Genomic DNA, 19,429 nt, shown 5'->3' on the forward strand with positions numbered 1-19,429 from the left:
TCTTCTTTGCCTGCTGGCGATGTGGACAGGGTGTGAAAGTGCCATATGCCTCTTGATCCATAGGCAACCCCGGGGGGTGTGATGTATAGCACACGTATGGGCCAACAGCTACCCGCCCCTCACACACCCGCGGCTGTAATGAGAAATGATGGGATTATATCACAGCCAGGACATTTCCTAATAATGGGAAGAGGGAAGTCCCAGGACCAGGCAAGGCAAACATGAGCTGACCAGGGTCCAGCACCGAGGTTTATAAAAGGAGGATTTTATAGCAAAAGGCTTTTAAACCCCATGTGCTGCCATCATCACATCATCTTTTTTTTTTTTTTTGTCTGAACAGGTGTCTCATTTGTTTCTTTAGAGCTGTTTCGGGAAGGCTGAGGGTCTTTCATATGTTAATGCTTTCATTTATCAACTATTTAAGTGTCTGTTCTCTTCAGGTTTCTTCTACTGATTATGTGCCAGGCAATCAGTTTTGGGTCTCTGCTTCTGAAGGGATTTAAGAGTTGAAGGGAGGGAAAGGAGTGAGAGGCAGGTCTGAGTGTTATTGTAAGTGTAAGAAAATATCTCTTGGAAGAAAACAGGCAATTAGAAGCAACGAATTTAAATCAGCCACTCAGAGGTTACAGCGCAACACATGCCTGGTTTGTAAAAGGGTGAGTGGGTGGAAGATAACCTCTCCGTCATCCCGGGATGAGGTTTGACAGAGGTGTTTCATGGCATGGCAATGGGTTTGTTGTTGGGTTGCTTGGTTGTTTTTTTTTTAACTGGAGGAAAAGTGTGGGTGAAACAGAATTGGCTGTGGTTTCCACTTGAAAAGCCTCTTCGGTTCAGTGCCATCACTCCGTGGGCGTGCTTCAGCCGTGGTTGGAGTTAATAAAAATTTGAGAAGCTGTCAATGTCCCCAGGCTTGGTAAATGTCAGCCAATTTGGTCAGTCTTGCTGAAAAGCAGCTCTGGAAAGCCTTGTTGGTCAGGCTGTAACGCTTCAAGGTAAAGGGAAGGTACGGGGCTGTCGCAGGGGGGGTCTCCGAGTCCGTGGGTGGCTCAGAATCATTTATATTTTACATCCTGTAGTCTTAATGAGCTAAATAGTGACCTTTAAAAATGCCAGCAAAGAAGCTTTGAGATGCTCAACAACATTGAAAATCTCCCTTTTCAGTCATTTGGTACCCACAGGAACATGGCCATGAGAGCTCAGCTCTGGGCATCTGTTCGCAATGCCCGGTGTGGGATGCTCGACGCTGGTGCTGGCAAGTCCAAGCATTCAATGGCACCAAAGTCCCAGCTGTGATCTGCACAGGTAACACTTCCCAAGGGTGTTTTCATTAATCTGTGCCATAATTAGGGCAGATTTGGGGCAGGTGCCTATGGAAATGGAAAGCTGGAAGAGCTGTGGTGGGGCTTTGGGCAGCCTGTGCGCCCATGTGCGCACCTGCTGTGCACGGGGAGGTGCGTTACAGGCACATAAAAAGCCTGTGATGTGAAGGGAGGTGTGGGATTTGGGGCTTGGACCTCAGCTGACTGACCAGAGAGCTCGGCACTGGGCAATATTTCCCCAATTACCTGTTGCTAAAGCAAATTGTCCTTTCTCACTCGTTCTTTCTCTTGTTTTCCAATGTCTCTGGCTCATGACCTGGTTTTTCAAACAGTGACGCTTTCTGAAGCTCTGCTGAGAGCTGTCCCCTGTAGAAATCTCAAGGCCATGCTTTCAACAAGCCTTTTACGTTTGTTTCTTGCTGCAGACGCACGCAGCCATCCCTTTGCAGCAGCAGCAGACATCAAGGCCAGGCAGCTGGGGATGTAGCAAGGGAAGAGGTGCCTTTTTTACCCTTCTCTGCCTCTTCGGTAGCCACCATGCTCCTTCCTCACCCAAGGCTTGCCAGCAAAACACTCTGCAGCAGGGTAGTATCTGTGATGCCAAAGTCTTTCTAGCCTTGAACTCATCGGCTAGCTGGATGGGAAAGAGCATGCTTGGAGATGTGACCCTCCAAGAGCTTCTGGCTCAAAGCAGCTTCATTGAGCAGCAATTATTATATTATCTCCATAAATATTTTAGCTTCTCAAGCGAAGCAAAGAGGGAATAACTCTTCAGGGTGGAATTAATAAGACCAAACCTCATTAAATCTCCCTAGGACAGAGTGACAAATGTTTTAATAAGATGATGGGAAGGATCCCTTTGGAGCTGGTCTTCTTAATGACTTGTTTTTGCAGTGTCAAATAAGACAATTGGCTAGAGGAGAGCCCGAGGGACTGCTGAAAAACCTCTGAGGACACGTGTCTCAGACCCAGCTCCTGAGAGCAAATGTCACAGCTGGGTTGGCAAATAGACAGAGTTATCAAGGTGTGTGGGGGGGAACCCCACCGTTGTTTTAATTTCAGAGCTATTGGACTTACTGGCCTGTTAAAAAGCATCAGATCTTCACTGACACCCCAATATTCCTCCATGCTGGCTGGCATCCATCCTTCCAACGAATCTTGATGTAGGGAGTTAAACTGATCTAAATGAACATGGGAATCACCTGGTTTACCCTAGAGCTGAACCGAGATTGTAGGGTGTAGTTAGGTAATAAAATCCCAACATTTAACTAGGCAAACTCTCGCAGCCTTATATTCTAGCAGCCAGAACCAGTCCGAGTGATCAGATGGTGCTCGGTATAGCCTGTGCCTTCATAAATGTGATTTTCCAAAAGGAGCAGGCTCCTGTGCTAGGGGGAGCGATCTGTTCACGTGAGGCGTGGGAAGGGCTGATCAGGAAATTTTTTGGTGGCATTTGCAGGAGATGGGCTGGAGTCTCGGAGAGCAGTAGAAAAGTGGAGGTAAATAGCATTTACCCCATTTATTTGATGTATGGGTTGAAATGGAAGAGCAGCGGTGCACTCTTCGCACCTGCAGCAGGGAAATGGAGCGTGGGATAAGAGAGCGGAGCAGGTGTAAAATCAGTTGATGGGCTTGGAGCATCCACGGGGATGTTCTACATGGTTTGGGTGACTATCAGAGAAGAGGACAAGGCACGGGTGCTGCAGATCTCCCTGGAAAGGGACATTAATGGGGAATTACTGTGTCTTTGCAGTGCAATAGTGCTTGGAGCAGCAGAAGGGGCCTTGGGGCACGGGGACCTGGATGCAGCCCCCAGCTCCGGCCAGCCCCATGCTCGTTTCTAGCCCCCCTGCTCAGCAGGGCAAATCATGTCCCAGAAAACCCGTGCTCTTAATTAAAAGAATAGCCCAATCAGCCGCTCGAAGGGGCACGCACAGCTCCGTGTTTAGCAGCAGCAGCAGCTCCCGGGGGCCTGCAGGTCTATATTAAATCCACGAGGAGGGGCATAGCCCCCAGCCCACGGGAACAGCAGCCCGCTGCCAAGGCAGCAATCAGATCCCCAGCACCAGCAATCAGAGCAAGGCTGGGTGCAAGAGTTAATCAAAACCTATCTGTAATTATAGCAGAGCCTGTCTGAGTGCCTGTTTAATATATTTACACCTTCATTATGGGCAAACTGCTGGTTGCTGGCAGGGGCGTGCGCGGGGGGAGCAGCCGTGGAGGGAGGGGAAATGCAAAAGAAATAGTTTCAGATCCCAAATGCAATGATATGTCTTTGCCAAGATTTATCGATTTAATACACCCTCAGCCAGCGTGAGGATAGTGGAGGATGTATTAAATGATAAGATGATTGCCTGGGTGAAGGAGCGAATTTAGCCTGGTGTGGGGCTCTTTCCAAAGCATGTGCTGGCAGAGGAAGATGAAGGATGAGGTTCCTTGACAGTGAATTGAATACGCTGTCTATACAGACTTGTTCAGTTGTGATATGTATGTCTGTGTGTATATGTGTAATGATGCTTGGAAAGAATACACATGCATACATAGTGTATATTGTGTGTTCTGAGCAAGCTGTATTTTTCTGGGGAGAACAGAGATCATCCAACTATCCAGGAATATTTGTGATGGCATTCAAATTGTTTTTCCCAATCCAAATGCTCAACAAATGTTTTCACATCACTCCCTTGGCTCTATTGCTGTTTATTTGTCTTGCAGTGGTGCCTGTGCCTCCCACGGAGGGGGCTCGGTGCGATGCTTCACCAGCTGTCACATCCATGGTCCCAGGCTGCCTGTTCATCCCTCTCCCTGCCTGCACGGGGCAAGGGAAAGCTGGGCAGGACTTGTCAGGAGATGTCCAAGCTCGACATGGTGGCACTGGCATCCCGATCCAAAAAGCCCAGCAGCAACCCCATCTGTGGTGGGCAAGGAAGCACATCCAGCCCCTGGGAGGCTGCATGGTCCCATGGCACAGCACCCACTGCTGTGGGTACTGTGTGCTGTACTGGTAAAGTAAGGCAAAATCCCAAAGGGGCGAGCAAGCGAGACACTGATCTTTGGTTGTGTGATGGGGACGCTGCTCCATCACGCTCACGGTCCCATGCTCATTCGCACAGGTGAGCGGTGCTGCACTGGCTGCGCTTGGCTTCAGGGCGCTGTGAATGTCCCTGTTAGCAGCCAGCAGGTGAGTGTGTCTCTCCAAGCCGGCTGGTCTTGCTTCCAAACACTGCCGGGCCGTGGAGAGAGGACATGACACACAGGCGACCACTGCGTTGTGTTTCTGAGGCTTTGATGGTCCCAGACAGGGTGATCACCCCCCTCTCCTGCCTGCAGTTTTTTGCTGCATCTCCCTGTACCCTGCGCCGATGCCAGCTTTCCTCCCTCTGACCTGACTGTTGGATAATGGTGGTACTGGTGGAGTGTGCTGGGCAGCACTGGGGCTGCGGAGGGGAGCATGGTCCTGCTCGGAGAAAGGTGGCAGGGTCCTGTGTGCACACCCAAGGAGCATCCCAGTGCTGGGTGCTCGTGCAGATCTGCTGAGCTGGTCCTGTCTCCATTTGACCGGTGTCCTGGGACAGGCTGTGCTGGTGAAAGGGCGACTCCGCACATCATTCCCTGCCATCCAGTGGTGCTACAGTGAGCAGCTGCAGGAGGTCACGTATACAGCACACTGCATGTGGCTGTGAGGGGGAGAGGAGCAAGTTTTTTGTGGTTGAGAGATGTCATTAACTGCCAGGCTAGTTGGATGCTCAAGAAGCCATCAAGGAACTCATGTTCCCCTACCAAACCAGGGGTGAGAAATCACATCTACAACCAGTTTCCCCAGGAGTGTTTTTCTTCAACTCATTCTTCTTTTATGATTTAAAATCAGGGATAAATGTCCTCTGGGTTCTTGCAGAGCCGCTCAAGTTGCCATGGAAATAACCCTCATTAATCGCTTCACCATAAAACAAGAATAATTTGCTTTGGGGAGCTTGGGGTACTCGTGTTGTGCCGCTACGTGCTCAGATAACTGGTGGTGCTGGGACCGGAGCACTCTCACCCCTGAGTTTGGTCATTGCCAGTGGAATGCAGGGATCCAGGAGTGTCCATCCCCATCTCCTGGAGCCAAAAGTCGTGAATCCCAGAGGAATCCCGTGCCAGGAGGTGCTAGCAGGCAAGGACGGGCTGCCCAGCAGGGGTTTGCCTGGGCCACATGCTGTCCCTGCAGGCACTGATGGGTTGGAAAGACTCTGAGGAAAAAGCGATGCCAGTGAGTTTGGGTTGAGAGGAACCTGATTTTTGACCACAAGTTTTTTTAATTATGATGCTGAGTGCTTAGCTTCAGCCAGACCTGGTGTGGCCAGTGGCCTGGCTGGGCTGGACTTGGCCTGGTTGGGTTGGGGTCAGACCAGTTCGGCTGGTGTTGGACTGGTTGTAATGGTGTTGGGCCAACATTGGGCTGGTTGCGCAGGTGTGGAACTGGTTGTGTCGGTCCATTTGTGCCAGTGTCCTCTGGCAGGAGGTAGAGGAGCAGCACCGTGCCGTGGGCAGGGCACAGCAAGGCTGTGCTGGGGGAGGGGTGCTGCGTACTTTAAGCAGATCAGTTGCGCTCTTTAAACATTTTATTAAGTGTCGGCTGTCTTGGGAGGGTTTGGACTATTCCAGGAGCTTCTGTGGCTTGAACAGCTTGTCCTCCTGCACCAAAGCTCCCTGGGAGCAGCCTGCCTCCTGCTGAAGGCATTCCTGCTCTGGAGGCTGTCTCCATCAGCCAGAGCTTTCCTTTGCTCCCGCTTCCAAAAAAAACCCCCAACAACAAACCACCACCAAAATATGCTGAAGCTCTTGTTTTGCAGCATGGGACGGGAGGGAGGGAGGCTGGGTGGGGGCTGCCGGAGCTTTCTGCTGCTGGCTTGAAGGCATCTTCAGCTTGTGGCTGCTTGGTGACAACCATGTCAGTTGTCCCAAACCTCTTTAGCATCGGGTTGGCCATACTGTTGGCAACTAATGCAAGGCAATAGTAAAGTAAGATCACAGTAAAGAGAGCAACTATGGGCTTTGGGTAATCGCCTCTTTGCGTTGCTTTATTTATCTATAAATAAAGCGATGCTGATGTGCCTCGCTGCCCACACTCCCTCCTGTCACAGCCTCTACAAGTCTGTCCCAGGGTGATGGATGCTGGAGGGGCTATATGCTGGGTGACCTACAGATGCTGCAGGGTTATACTCTTCCCGTGGGGTGGGACAGCACAGGCTTGTTCTTCCTGTGGCCCTCATGGTCAGGGACACAGAGGGGACCAGCTTGTGCGTGGGATGTTGGATGGATGCTGCACCGGCTGGGGTGCCCGCTGGCATCGGCCGCTGGGTCTCACCGTGCTCACTGTCTGCCTTGGCAGGTGTACGAGAGCGGCAGCAACGTGGACCAGTTTGTGACCCGCTTCTTGCTGAAGGAGACTGCAAACCAGACCCAGTCGCTGCTGAGCTCCGTGGAGAGTGCCGTGGATGCCATCGATGAGCAAACCAACCCCGCCAGGTCTGCAGCACCTCCTGCCCTCCTCTCTGCTTCCTGGTTGATTTTAGGGGCGGGGGAGGGGGGGGGGGGGGGGGAGGGGGAGGGAGAGGAAGAAGATGCTTTTGTGGGATGAAGGAAAATGCAGCAGGCAGTGTGTGGGAGCACAGGGGAGCTTGGCGAGCAGCTGCCTTTCCCTCTGCCTCCCTTCCCAGTTTCCTGAGAGCTCTCATGTCTTTCCTCCACTGCTCCGTCCTGCCCTGTCCCTCACTCTCCTACAGCCCCAAGGGTCCCTCTTGACCCCATCACCCCTGAGTGGTGCAGGGGGGGATGCCAACAAGGGAGCAGCACCCTGGGGCTGGGCTGGGCAGCACTGGGTGCACAGGACTGCTTCTCTGAGCAAAGCCACTGGTCCCATCCAGGGCAAAACGCAGGCACCAGCAGCAGGGTGGCTGTGTCTGGGTGTGCTGGGGACAGCCCGCAGAGGGTGGCTTCCCATGCCAGGGATTCTGTCCCTCCTGCCAGGGCACTCAGCAGGTGACATCATCCATAGAGGCAAAAAGTGCTTGTGCACTGGCGATGGGCACCGCCATCCTTGGGTTCTGTGCAGGGGTCTGTCCCCATCCCAGCAGCCCGGCATGTGTTACCAAGCTTGGAGAAGCCAGAGGAGACAGTTTCAAGATTTCTCAAGCACTGCCAAGGCTAAAACATAAGGGGTACCCAGCAGCATAGCCCAAACCCCAGCGTAGCCCCCCTCGGTGTCATAGTGTCACTCACCTCCCCTGAGTACCATCATCACGATGACTGTAACCAGGACAGGTTGCCATGGAAACCATTCCTCAGATGCTTTTGAAGTGAATCCCTCTTCTGCCATACCTACAAACCAGGGGGCCACGGGGTGCCTGGGGAGATGCCCTGGCTTCCCCAAGCTGCAGGTGGGCAGAGGAGGCCAATGCACAGGGACCGCAGAGAGTGAAAATCCCACTCCCCACCGGGACACTGCAGGGGCCAACGAGCCCGAACGCTTCGCTGCAGCCTGGTCTTGGCTTTTTGGGTTTAACATCTGCAGCAGCCACATCCCGGAGAGGACAGCAGTGGGTTGGGCTCACAGGAGCTGTTTGGGACACAATGAAACCCTGGGCAGCCATGGTGACATCTCACCAGCATTCCTAGGAGGAATGCTCTGGGTTTCATCATCCCATATCACTTTCTCCACCTCATTTTGGAAGGAAGCTGTAGCAAACCTTGTATAAAATGTGGGAAAAGTAAGAGTTCCTGGGAAACAATGAGGAGGAAGCAAGCCCAACATCAGATGGAGCAATTAGAGCCTGTGAAAGGCTTTGCTGGCTTTTGTTTGCCAATGTGTGGGCCCTGTTTATAACGAGGAGTATTGTAGTTGTTTTCTCATGGTGATAATAGCCAAAAAAACTTCAAAATCAAAACCCCACAAAAAAGTTCTCATACATCCGCACAGAGACAAAAAGGTGGCCTAAAAAGCACTAAAATACAGGGCTGTAAAACAAAGTGGAAAGGCACAGTGTCCAAGCCTGAGACAGCTCATTAAATTGTGATTAAAAAGAAATCTTTCTCTGTTCTCACCTAATTTCCTGCCTATTGACGGGGGATTATTCAGCACAGCAGTGGGATTATTGCACAGCCTGTAGCGATGGGGATGTTCCTGCTGCCTCTGTCGCCGTTCTTGCTTCCTTATCTTGGTGACGTTCTTCGGGACCAAATCTGCTCATTCCCATGTACATGGTCAAGGCCACATGGGCTGATTTTGGGGGACAACAGCAGCCCGGACATGGCTCCCTCGGCACTAAAGGAGCCACCTGGAATTGTCTGGAGTGGCCAGGGAGGGTAGGGAGGGCACCCGGCTGATGCGCTTCCGAGGGAGCCAGGTGCCTGGGGAGGGACTGGAGGGCAGGGACAATTCTGGCTAGTGTCATGCCCATCGGCTCCCCGGTGCTCAGCATGCTGCCTCCGGGTGCGAGCCCCATGGCTGGCAAGAGATGACAAGAGGATCTAAGACCCCCTGGCACCTCCACCAGTGGGCAGCTGGCATGGAGCTGCTCTCACTGGGAGGAGATGCTGGAGACCCTTTGAGCAGCTCAGCCTCTCCCTTGCAGCTCAGGCTCCCCATCGGTGGAGGAGGAAGGAAAGAGAGAGCCAGCCTTCCCCGAACCCATTCCCACCTCACTGCACACAGACGGCAGCTGCAAACTGCAGCAGGAAAGAGAAGTGACGGCTGCTGGGAGCAGCCCGCTGCTCTCGCTCTGATTCTGACCCACTCCCCACACCGGGTGGTGCTGAAGGATGGTGCAGGAGGGCAGCCACTGCTGCTCTCCAAGGCATCTGGTGGCCATGGCAGAGTTGCCCAGAGGGATGCTCCAGTGTTGGCTCCCTGGGGCTGGCTCATGCTGTGCTGTACGTGCCCGGCTCTGCCCTGATGGCCTATGTGCTCTCTGGTTGCAGGCCCTACCCCAGCAAGGCTGCCCACGGTCTGATGGACGCCTGGTATGACAGCCCCGTGCCCAGCTACTCTCCCACCAGCTGGATGGTCCCCAGGGAGCAAGGGAAGAGCTTCCAGACTGGTAGGTGATGGCTGCTTCCCAGTTGCATTGGCCACCTTGGGTGACTCAGGGGACCTGGGGAAGGGAGCTGCAGTCTGGGTGGCAGCACAGGGGTGATGCTCAACTTCCCCAGAGGGCAGCAGGGCTCTTGGGGGGTGCCCGAGGGTGCCTCTCACTCCATCACTGCCTCCCGGCTCCACGCAGGTTCCTCTGACACCAAGGCGGAGGGGCTGGAGGGGCAGATCAACAGGCTGGCTGAGCTGATCGGCAGGCTGGAGGACAAGGTAAGGGCCAGCGATTCCAGGCGTAGGGCTGTCCCTTAGGTGTCCCTGCAGCTCCACCGCCTCCCTGCCCTGGTGGGGATGGAGGTGACCAAGAGGTAGCCATGACCATCCCTGTGCTGTGGCATGCACGGGCTGTGGGCGGTGTTGGAGGCTATTACATCTGACGAGCTGGTGGCAGCTATTCAATGTGGAAAGATTAACTGTGTGTTTATTTAAACAAGAAAAAAACGTCAGGAAGAAAAGTGACGTGTCTTGCAGAGGCAGTCTTACTCCATCTAGGGACTGAAGGAGAAAACGTTGCAGTGCTGGAGCTGTTACTGAAATCCTCCGGGTTTGCATTTTCAGAGCAGAAGGGGACAGGAGGAACGTGGTGCTGTACGTGGGGGCAGGGAGGTGCTGTGCAGGGCAGAAAAATATCAGTCCTGCTTGCCAGAGAAAATAAGGGCATGGCCAGGGATGGGAAGATGCCAGTGGGCACTGAGGAGGGACAGGTACCCCTGCTCCTGCCACCCCAGGGACCATTCAGGGACCATGGAAAGGTGACAGCAGCTTTGGGGCTGATGCGAGGACACGGTGTCGGGGCTGTCAGCTGCCCTGGGAGCACGGGGAGCTTTTGCAGAGGGTCCTGACGGGAGGGTACGAAGGTGCAAGGGGCTCTCAGAGCCATCCCCTGCAGAGAAGGGGGCACAGCCCGTCCTACCGAGTGCTGGGGACAGAAACCCACCTCCCTGGGAGGGACACCCAGCCTCAGCTCACCCACCCCTCCCGCTGCTTTTTCCCCGTTTCCCCAGACCCTCTGGTTTGACCTGCACCAGCGGCTGTCAGACAGCGAGAGCACGGCGTGCACGGTGAGAGTGCCTGGCCACCACCCCGGGGGGGCCCTGCAGCATGCCATTGGGCTTGGCGAGGGTTGTCCCCTTGCTTTTTGGGTCTCATGTGCCACTGTGGGTTTTTTTGGGGGGGCCCACAGTACCTCCTCCTGGTGCGGGATGAGATGACGGTGTCGCACAAGCACCTGGGCGAGTTCTGCAGCTCCCTGAAGCAGTACCTGAAGAGTGTGGCCGGGGAGCGGGACTGCTTCCAGTGGGTACCACCGGCATCGGGGGGCTCGGGGGGGCTGGGGGGGGCAGGGGGATGTCCAGCTGCCCTCGAAGCTAGGGCCACCTCACCAAGTGAAGGGCTGAGGCAAAACAGCCAGGATTTGGGGGTGCAGTGATGCTCGGCCACCAAAATTTTTGCATGGGCTGGGGAGTGTTGGGTGGGGGGGCTCCCCGCTACGTGGGCTGTTGGGGCTGGGGTCACCCCTCAGTTGCCCACCCTACAGCATGCCTGTGGCTGCAGAGGCTGAGGGGGGGATGTCCCATGGTTTGGGGCTCACCCCTCTCCCCACTCCCACCAGCGTCACGGCAGTGAAGCTGCCCGACGGGGTCACCTTCATCGTCTACGAGTTCTGGGAGACTGAGGAGGACTGGAAGAGGTAGGGGAAGGGGCCCAAAAAGCTCAGGGTGGTTTTTTTGGGTGGGGGGGTGTGTGTGCGTCCACGTGCTTGGGCACGGAGGGGTGTGGGAGCTGCTGAGCCCCAGGCTCTGTCCCCTGCCTGGGGGCAGGGGCGAGGATTTGGTCTGTCACTGTAGAGGGGACAGGGGGCTTGGGAGGGGTCTGTGCATCTCCCACCTGGGGATGCCTTGGGACATGAGGGATGGGAGGGCTCACTGTCCTGACCAGTGTCAGGGTGCTGCGCCCAAGGGAGGGGGCTGTGAGGGGCTGTGACGGTGATTTAGGGGGAGGCTGTCACCCAGTTTCTCCCACCCGGGTGCAGGCACCTGCAGAGTGCCACCTGCAAGGGCTTCCAGCACGTCAAGGTGGACACGCTGAGCCAGCCCGAGGCCATCTCCAGTGTGGCCGTGCCAGGTACGAGGGTGGCCACCCTGTGGGGTGGGACAGGGACAGCTGGGGGGGGGGGGCGGTACAGGCTGGGTAGGACTGGAGGGGGGTCAGGGTGACCCTCTGGTGTCGTTCCCCTGCAGCTGCCTGGTGTACCCTGAGCCGAGAGTGACCACTGGTGCCGGGGGTCCCACCAGCACCCATCCCCGCTGTGGGGTGGCTGTGAGCCCCTGCGTGGCTGGGGGCGGGAGGTGGTGGTGTGACCTGTCTGCAGTGAAGGAAACCCCTGTGTCTGTCCCCAGCACCCCATCGGGTGTCCCCCCACAGCTACCCCATCACCTGGGTCACCTCTCCCTGGGCTGGGGTGGTCTTTGGTGGGGGGGTGAGGGGTGTCCCCTGGGGTCTGCCAGGCATGGGCAGGCAGGGAGTGGGGGGAGACAGGGTGCAGGCAGCCAGGCCATGGGTGGGGGGCAAGGCAGGGGGAGGAAGCTGGTGATGAGGAGCAGGGTTGGGAGTGGGATGCTGGAGGCCCCCTGGGGAGGATAAGTTGGGGGTCCCCGCAGTGGTGCCTGGGGGTGAGGCTGTGCCCAGCACAGTGTGTGTGTCCCCAGTGTCCCTGGGCAGGGGGTGAGGGTGGTCCCGAGGGGTTTCCTTCATGTGTGCATGGTGACAGCAGGTGCCTCGCAGGCGTGGGGATGGATTGCGAGCTTACCCCCACCCCTTCATCCCCCTTCCTGGGGTCTGTACGTCAGTCTGTCTGTCTGTCTGTGTGCAGGGTTCACTGCCCATCCTGCCCCCACCCCACCACGCGTGGGGGTCCCTCAGGGTGCATGGCGCAGCACCCTCGCCGATACCCTTGTCCCGTCTTTATTAGCTGCTGTACAACAGGGACGGTGATGCCAAATAAAACAGTGATGGGATCCAGCGGTGTAGCCGTGTCCGAGGCAGCTGTCCAGGGCTGGGGGGGGGGGGCATGGGGGGGGGGGTCATGGTGGGGGGCACGATGGGGGCTCAGTGCAGCAGCCCCAGCACGGCCAGGGCAGCGCTCTGCCCACAGACGAAGGCACCGCCGAGCACGGAGAGGACACCCCAAGTGATGAGAGCAGCCCTGCAGGGACATGAGCAGGGGGCCAGTAGGACAGAGCTGACCCCCAGTAACATGCTGCCCCCTGACCGCCGGGTGTGGGTCCCTCTGCGGGGTCTCAGCCTCTCTGCCATGCTCCTCTGCATCACTCTGGACCGATGGCCAAAGACCCTGGCAGCTCCTCCAGTTCATCCCCCACACCCTCTGCGATGACACACAAAACTTGGTCAAAAGCCTGGCAGCTGCCACCATGAGACTATCCCCGGTTCCGCCGGCACACAGTGGCCCCACCAAGGGGGTACAGACCCACAGTGGCCCCCCCTGCTCAGGCACGGCTGCTCCCACACGCCCCCAGCCCCCACCCTGTCACCACATCCCCCCACCATGTCCCTTCCCCACCTCCATCCCCAGCCCTGAGACCGGTGGGTCCCCCTCTCCCTGGGCACGCAGCCCCCCACCTCAGCCAGACACAGAGCCCCCAGGATGTGGCACTCACCCCCAAGCCCCACCGCTGCTCCATCGCGGGGTCGCCAGCACGGTGCACCTTCCTGAGCCGCCCCAGGCAGGCTGGGGCTGTGCCCTCGCTGTCCCTATCGCCCTGGCTCACGTTGTCCTCTCTCCTTGTGATGGCACTCCTAGGTTCGCACCCTCGGGGGGGGGTCTCCACGAGGGACCTCTCCAAGTCCTTTTCACCCAGCTGGGTGCCCCTGCTCACCTCCTGCCTTGGTCCCCCAGCACCCCCAAGGGCACCCTCACCCCTGCCCAGACAGTCAGGGCTCCCTCTTGGCCAAGAGCCCACAGTTCTGGGAAGCTTCCTCCAGCTGTCGTGGGGAACAGGAGCCCCCCACATCACCTCCATCCTCACTTAGATGCTGCTGCCCCATGGGCACCGCAGACACGCTTTGGCACATGCTCACCCCAAAACTCGCCAGCACCACACCAGGGCCCCTCGGCTGGGGCTGCTGCTGTGCCTGTCTCTCCAGCCAGGAGCAGTGATGGGGACACACCACACAGGTATAATGGACACTGAACACCTGATGGCTGCCTGCCATGGGCACTGCGTCCCTCTGATGTCCACCCCAGCCTCCACCGAGTGCCCCAGTGCCTCTGAATCCCACTGGTCTCCTTCCCTTATGGCCGCTCTGCCTTGCGAGGGGTCTGGTACCCAGGCACATCCCTGGTACCCGGGCACATCCCTGAAACCTGAGCATCTCCCCAGTGCCTGTGCTCAATGCGCATGCCCAGGCACACTCTTGATGCCCAGGCACACCCCCAATACCTGGACACAGTCCCACTGCTTGGGCACATCCCTGATACCCAGGCCCATCCCCGCTGTCAGAGCACGCCCCTCCATACCCACCCTTCAGCCCCACTGCAGACCCCACGTCCCATAGCAAGTGCTCCTCCTCTCAGTGCCCACAGGTGCCCCAAATCCCCCCCCCTTCGCCAGAGGGACCCTGCCTGGGCCATGTGTCATCGGATGCCGTCCCCTACCCCTGCCCTTACCCGCCACCACCGAGCAACGCAGACACTCACTTTTTGCGTGGCCCAAGAGTGTGGGTCCCAGTCATGCACACCAGGCACAGCCCTGCCACCAATACAGAGGCTCAGCCCCACCGCCACAGCACCCCGTCACTCAGGTCCCACTGCAGCGTCCCCACAAGCACGCCACTGCACCCCCAAAACATGGCCAGGATGGGCCACCCCCCACCACAGTCCCCCACCCCCGACCCGCAGCAATGCTCTTGGCACTGGCACCCCCCTCCCCACCCTCTCACTGCTCGCTCTTGCCTGGGAAGATGAAGATGAAGAAGGCGCTGATGCCCCCAATGAGCTCAATGACCTTGCCGATGTCTGGGACGAACAGCGCGATGGCGAGGGTGGCGGCCATCCAGGTGACCGTCAGCATCACCCGGCTCCGCTGCTCATGCTCCTCAGGCACCACCGCAGCCCCACACTTGGGGGTTGCCCACACATCCCGCACCACCGACCTGGAGGGGGTGTCAGAGGGGTGATGGCACCCCGCGGAGCTGCACTGGTCGAGGGGGACACCCAGCTTGCCACTGCCCCTTCACCTGCCCAGCAGCACCACGATGGGGTAGATGGTGACGATGGAGACACCGAAGAGCAGGCGGGCGACGATGACGACCGGGTCGTTCCCTGGGTAGGACATCAGGACATCGGACGCCACGGCCTCGCCGAAGGTCAGGTAGCCGTAGAGCCCTGCTGACGGGGAGGTGGGCAGCTGTGCCTGTGAGCACAGAGGAGCTCCGAGGAGGAAGGATGAGCTCTGGGGACAGGGGACCCCTGAGGAAAGGAGGGGTGAAGGGCTTTTGTGCTGGGGTTACCAGTGAGGGAGTAGATGAGTAGGCAGATGAGCATGGAGAGCACGGAGACGGTGACCCAGTGGGAGAAGCTCCGGTTGCGCATGCTGCTGTAGATGGCCACGCAGGCTTCATGGCACTGCAAGGCAAGGAGGGATGGTGCTGGGGCCCCATGCAGGGACAGCCCCCACGCCCAGACCCTTCCTTCCCACCCATGGGTGCTCTGTCCTGCTCTCCCCCGTCCCCAGGGGCTTGTGTCCTGCCGCACAGCCACCTCTGGTGACAGCCGTGGGTCCCCTTTCCTGCAATCTTCCCCCCTCTTTCACTCCCCAAGGAATGGTGTCCCCATGGTCTGGGATGCTGGGGACAGTGGGGCCAGCATCACCTACCTGGAAGCCGAAGCAGATGGTGGGGATGACGCTGAAGACGGAGGCCCAGGAGGAGGCCCTGTGGCATGGCAGGGAGGAAGCACAGAGCGAGCGAAGAGTGTGAGGCCCCCGGAGGCAGAGGGGACCATGGTGACATAAGCCTGGATGCCACCATGGGAACCTTCCCCCCCATGATGATTTTGGGAGAAGGGGGTGGCGGGGGGGGAGGTGCTGGGGCAAAAGCTAGGGCTGGGGGCTGCCACCCCACCACCACCCTGCCACTGCTGTCCCCAGCTCACGCCCCCCCACCCAGCACCACCCCACGCACTGCCCCGTGCCACTGCTGATGGCGTGGAGGATGGGGCAGGAGGGACGCAGGGCTGACCCTCCCCCATACCTGGAGGGCTGGGGGGGCTCAGGTGAGCCCAGGCTCTCTGCCTGCAGGTGGTATTTCAGGACGATGACCAGGGTGAGGTAGCAGGCAGCCAGCGTGCCCAGGATGCTGTGGGGCATGGGAGAGCACCAGCATGCAGACCCCGGGCAGCTGGGAGGGAGGGGGTCTCCCATCGCCCCGCAGGGACCCGGGAGGAGCCCTGGAGGAGGTGGCCTGGGTAACGGGGTGCCTAGGGGTGGGCCACCACAGGGACAGCCCAGGTGGTACCTGGAGTACTTCTGAAAGCCGATTTCCCTGGGGACGGAGAGCGGGAAGATGACGAGGATGCAGAGAGCTGAGAGGGTGAAGCGCTGGTCCGTGTACCAGGGGGTTGGCGGGGGGGTCCCGCTCAGCGTCCCGTTGGGGTACAGGGAGTCACACACTGCGGGATGGGGGGGAGAGTGGCGGGTCAGCTGCACCCCAAAAGGTGACCCAAGGTGGTTGGGAGCATCACACCATGGCAGAGCCGGGGAGTTCCACATCCTCAGGGGTCCCAAGAAATCCCTGGGGCTGCCCCAACCCAGGCGGGACCACCTTTCCCTCACTCCCACGAGCTGCCAGCCCCAAAAACACGGTGGGGGGAAACAACTCACGTTTCTCCAGCTGATCGCCCACCACCCTGAGGAGGGCCACGGAGATCATGAAGAGGTTGAGGAGGAAGCAGACCTCACAGAGCTTCCCCGCCGCTGCCCCGCACACCGCCCGGACGACCCCTTGGTAGGTGGGTTGGGCACTGAGGGCCGCCGCGTAGCCCAGCACCGCCAGCCCGCTCACCAGGAAGACCAGTGAGCCCTGCGGGGACAGGACCCAGCAAGGAGCATCACACTGACCCCCGTCACCCCCCGCCCCCACCCAGGGGCACCCAGCAAGGCCATGGCTGGGGACCAGGGTTGCCTGGTAGCTGCAATCAGACAGGTCAGGAAAAGGGTGGCAAAGCAGCCCTGCACGATACTTTGGGTTTAGACTGGGGGGTTTTAGGGCACGTAGGGGCCCAGCCACTGATTTTAGTTTAGGCTGAGCTACAAGCCAGCTAAGAGTGCAGCTTCAGACGCAAGGAGCATCTCCAGGGCGGCAGCGCCTTTCGCACCCCTGCCCTGGGGCTGTTCTCCCTTTCAGCCTGGGCTGGGCTGCGGGTGCTGACCCCCCTCCCCTGCAGCCCCCACCGCCCAGCACAGCGGGGCAGGGGAGCCCTGCCCTCCCCTCGCCCCAGCCCGCAGGTGCCTCAGCTCCCTCCCGGGACGCAGCTGCCCGCAGCCCCCCGCCGGCTCGGGCCCCGGCCGCCCCCGGCCCTTACCAGCTCCACCAGGAGGGCGGGGGCGGCCCCGCCGGCCCTGCTGAAGGCCCAGGGGAAGCTCAGCAGCCCCGCGCCCAGCGCCGACTTCAGCAGGATGCAGACGGCGCCGGCGGAGGAGAGCCCGGCGCTGCCCGCGGCCGGCAGCAGGGGCCGGCGCTCGCCCGCCCGCTCCATCCCGCCGCCTCCGCCGGGCTCTGCGCCGGGCCGGCCGGGGGCAGCGCGGACCCCGCGGGGGCGGGCGCGGCGCAGCGCGGGGGGCCCGCGGCCCCACGCCCCTGCGGGCAGCGGGGAGGGGGCACCGGGGGATGGGGCAGGAGCCGGCCGTGGGAACCCCCCCCCCTCCCCCGCTAGAGCTCACCCCTCCCCGTCGCATCCCTGCGCGGGGGGCACGGCCCAGGCACCCCCCTGGCTCGGACCCGCGTGTCCCGTGGGCAGCCCCGGGAGCTACGGCAGGAAAACCAGCGGCCCCGGCAGCTCCCAGCACGGGTCAGGCTGGGGCTCCCCGTCCCAGCCACGCTCCACCCCGGCAATTCCCACCACGGGCTGTTTTGGAGCATCCCAGGGTGGGGAGAGCTCCCCATTCCAGTTGCATTCACCCCACCCTTGAAATTCCCACCGTGGGGCATTTTGGAGCATCCCGGGGCAGAGAGGGTGAGGGACGTCAGCTGCAGCAAGCACCCTCCAGACCATGCAGCTGGCAGATGCTGCACCACTCGCTGGGTGCAGGATGAGGCCGGCACCCCCCCCCCCCCCATGTCTCCACAGCTGCAGAAAGCCCACTGGGGTGCTCCTGCACTGGGGAGACCTCAGCAAGGAGCCACCCCCTGCTCCACGCAGGGAGAGGGGGTGCCGGGATAACAGGATGGGGTGACACACTGCAGGGGGCCTGCACAGAGGCTGCACCCCACGGCGTCCAGGGGCCCATTCCCTGCCCAGGGGGACACACAGCAGCTCTGTGCTGCTCCAGGCACATGCCACTGCCCCAGGGCTCAGGGCACAGCCCCCCCCCCCCCCGGCCCTGGCTGGCAGCCCCTAATGCATTTTTGATTTCCCAAATATGTGCCCTTCTGATCTCGGTAAGACGGATAAAGAGACTTTAATCAGCTGCTAGGAGGAATTATGGATGGCTAATTGTGCCTGCCACCTCCATTACATCTCTGCCGCCTACGGGGCTTATAACCATTTACAAAGGCCCTTCCAGGCCTTCATTAGCTGCACACCAAAGGCTTCGGAAATAATTGGCCTCTACGATTTAGAAATTGGCCACTGGGCTGTAAAATACCAGCCACTGGGAAAGGCTCTTAATTCGGACTGGCGCTTTGATACAGCTTGACTCTGGTTTCGAGGCTGCAGTGAAGCTGTAATCTCTCATTAGTGCTGCAATGAGAGGAGCGAGCCTCCTCATTAGCACCGACCCGAGCAGCGGCACCAAAGCTTTCCAGGCTCCCTCTGATGGGAGCGTCTCAAATCAAAGGGACACAGCCCACCACATACACTGGCACAGCAGCCCCAGCCCATTTATTTCTCTGCTCAGTGGCTCTGGGCTCCCTCGTTCGTATTTCCACACACACACACACACCCCGGCTTTTCTTCATTCCATTTACCTGGGTGCTCCAGCCCCTGGGCTGTAAGCCATAACCCGAGGGTCCCTACTCTGCCCTGGTGAGGCCGCATCTGGATTGCTGCATCCATTTTTGGGCTTCCCAGTTCGAGAGAGACAGGGAACTGCTGGAGAGGGTCCAGCAGAGGCTATGAAGATGATGAGGGGCTGGAGCATCTCCCTTATGGGGAAAGGCTGAGAGAGCTGGGCCTGTTCAGCCTGGAGAGGAGAAGACTGCGAGGGGATCTTACCGATGCACACAAGTATCTTAAGGGAGAGTGTCAGGAGGATGGACGGGGCCAGGCTCTTTTCAGCAGTGCCCTGCAACAGGACAAAGGGCAATGGGCACAAACTGCAACACAGTAAGTTCTACCCGAGTATGAGGAAGAACTTTACCATGAGGGTGACAGAGCACTGGGACAGGCTGCTCAGAGAGGCTGTGGGGTCTCCTTCTCTGGAGGCATTCAACACCCACCTGGATGCAACTCTGTGCATGCTTTAGGTGAACCGGCTTCAGCAGAGGGTTGGACTAGATGATCTCCAGCGGTCCCTTCCAACCCCGACCATTCTGCAACTCTGTGATTAGCTGCTTCTGCAGTTTTGAAGGTTTTCAAAACTGCACTCGCTCAGGGAAAGCACCGCTCGTACAGCTGCCCAGTTCGTGCTCCAAAGGAGTCTGCAGCCTGGGACACTGCTGTTAAGAATAAAGATATGGGGTGGGAAAAAGGGAGACATGAACATTTACTCTACAACTTGCTCCTTGTGACTGTCAGTGGAAAGAAAAG

The 19,429-nt window shown here is 58.7% G+C and overlaps 2 protein-coding genes across 7 annotated transcripts in view; one reads left to right on the plus strand and one right to left on the minus strand.

The window, feature by feature from the left end:
• NECAB2 (N-terminal EF-hand calcium binding protein 2) overlaps positions 1–12,465 on the plus strand; it is an 87,869-nt gene extending 75,404 nt beyond the window's left edge. For all 6 annotated transcript variants that reach the window (XM_037409527.1, XM_037409525.1, XM_037409523.1 and 3 more), the window contains 8 exons: positions 6,688–6,824; positions 9,276–9,394; positions 9,578–9,657; positions 10,449–10,505; positions 10,628–10,740; positions 11,057–11,134; positions 11,477–11,568; positions 11,685–12,465. In XM_037409527.1, the coding sequence (XP_037265424.1) occupies positions 6,688–6,824; positions 9,276–9,394; positions 9,578–9,657; positions 10,449–10,505; positions 10,628–10,740; positions 11,057–11,134; positions 11,477–11,568; positions 11,685–11,713 (705 nt within the window). In that variant the 3' untranslated portion in view covers positions 11,714–12,465. The remainder of the gene's footprint in view (positions 1–6,687; positions 6,825–9,275; positions 9,395–9,577; positions 9,658–10,448; positions 10,506–10,627; positions 10,741–11,056; positions 11,135–11,476; positions 11,569–11,684) is intronic.
• Positions 12,466–12,523: 58 nt separating this feature from the next.
• SLC38A8 (solute carrier family 38 member 8) lies at positions 12,524–17,218 on the minus strand. Its single transcript, XM_037409530.1, has 10 exons — positions 17,045–17,218; positions 16,344–16,542; positions 15,979–16,132; positions 15,715–15,819; positions 15,339–15,396; positions 14,974–15,088; positions 14,701–14,848; positions 14,417–14,616; positions 14,162–14,213; positions 12,524–12,649 (listed from the first exon to the last, which is right to left on the minus strand). Exons 1-10 carry the CDS (start codon positions 17,216–17,218, stop codon positions 12,553–12,555), a joined length of 1,302 nt encoding a protein of 433 aa, XP_037265427.1. The 3' UTR covers positions 12,524–12,552.
• Between the last annotated feature and the right edge of the window lie 2,211 nt (positions 17,219–19,429).

This window comes from Falco rusticolus, chromosome 15, assembly GCF_015220075.1.
Source record: "Falco rusticolus isolate bFalRus1 chromosome 15, bFalRus1.pri, whole genome shotgun sequence".
Lineage (NCBI taxonomy): Eukaryota > Metazoa > Chordata > Aves > Falconiformes > Falconidae > Falco > Falco rusticolus.

Excerpts from the sequence above, each read along its gene's own strand:
- SLC38A8 (XM_037409530.1), bottom strand. The coding sequence starts at position 17,218 with ATGGAGCGGGCGGGCGAGCGCCGGCCCCTGCTGCCGGCCGCGGGCAGC. Across the intron at positions 15,397-15,714 it reads GAGCCCCCCCAGCCCTCCAG|GGCCTCCTCCTGGGCCTCCG; the intron begins GTATGGGGGAGG and ends GCCATGCCACAG. Across the intron at positions 15,089-15,338 it reads CCATCTGCTTCGGCTTCCAG|TGCCATGAAGCCTGCGTGGC; the intron begins GTAGGTGATGCT and ends CTTGCCTTGCAG.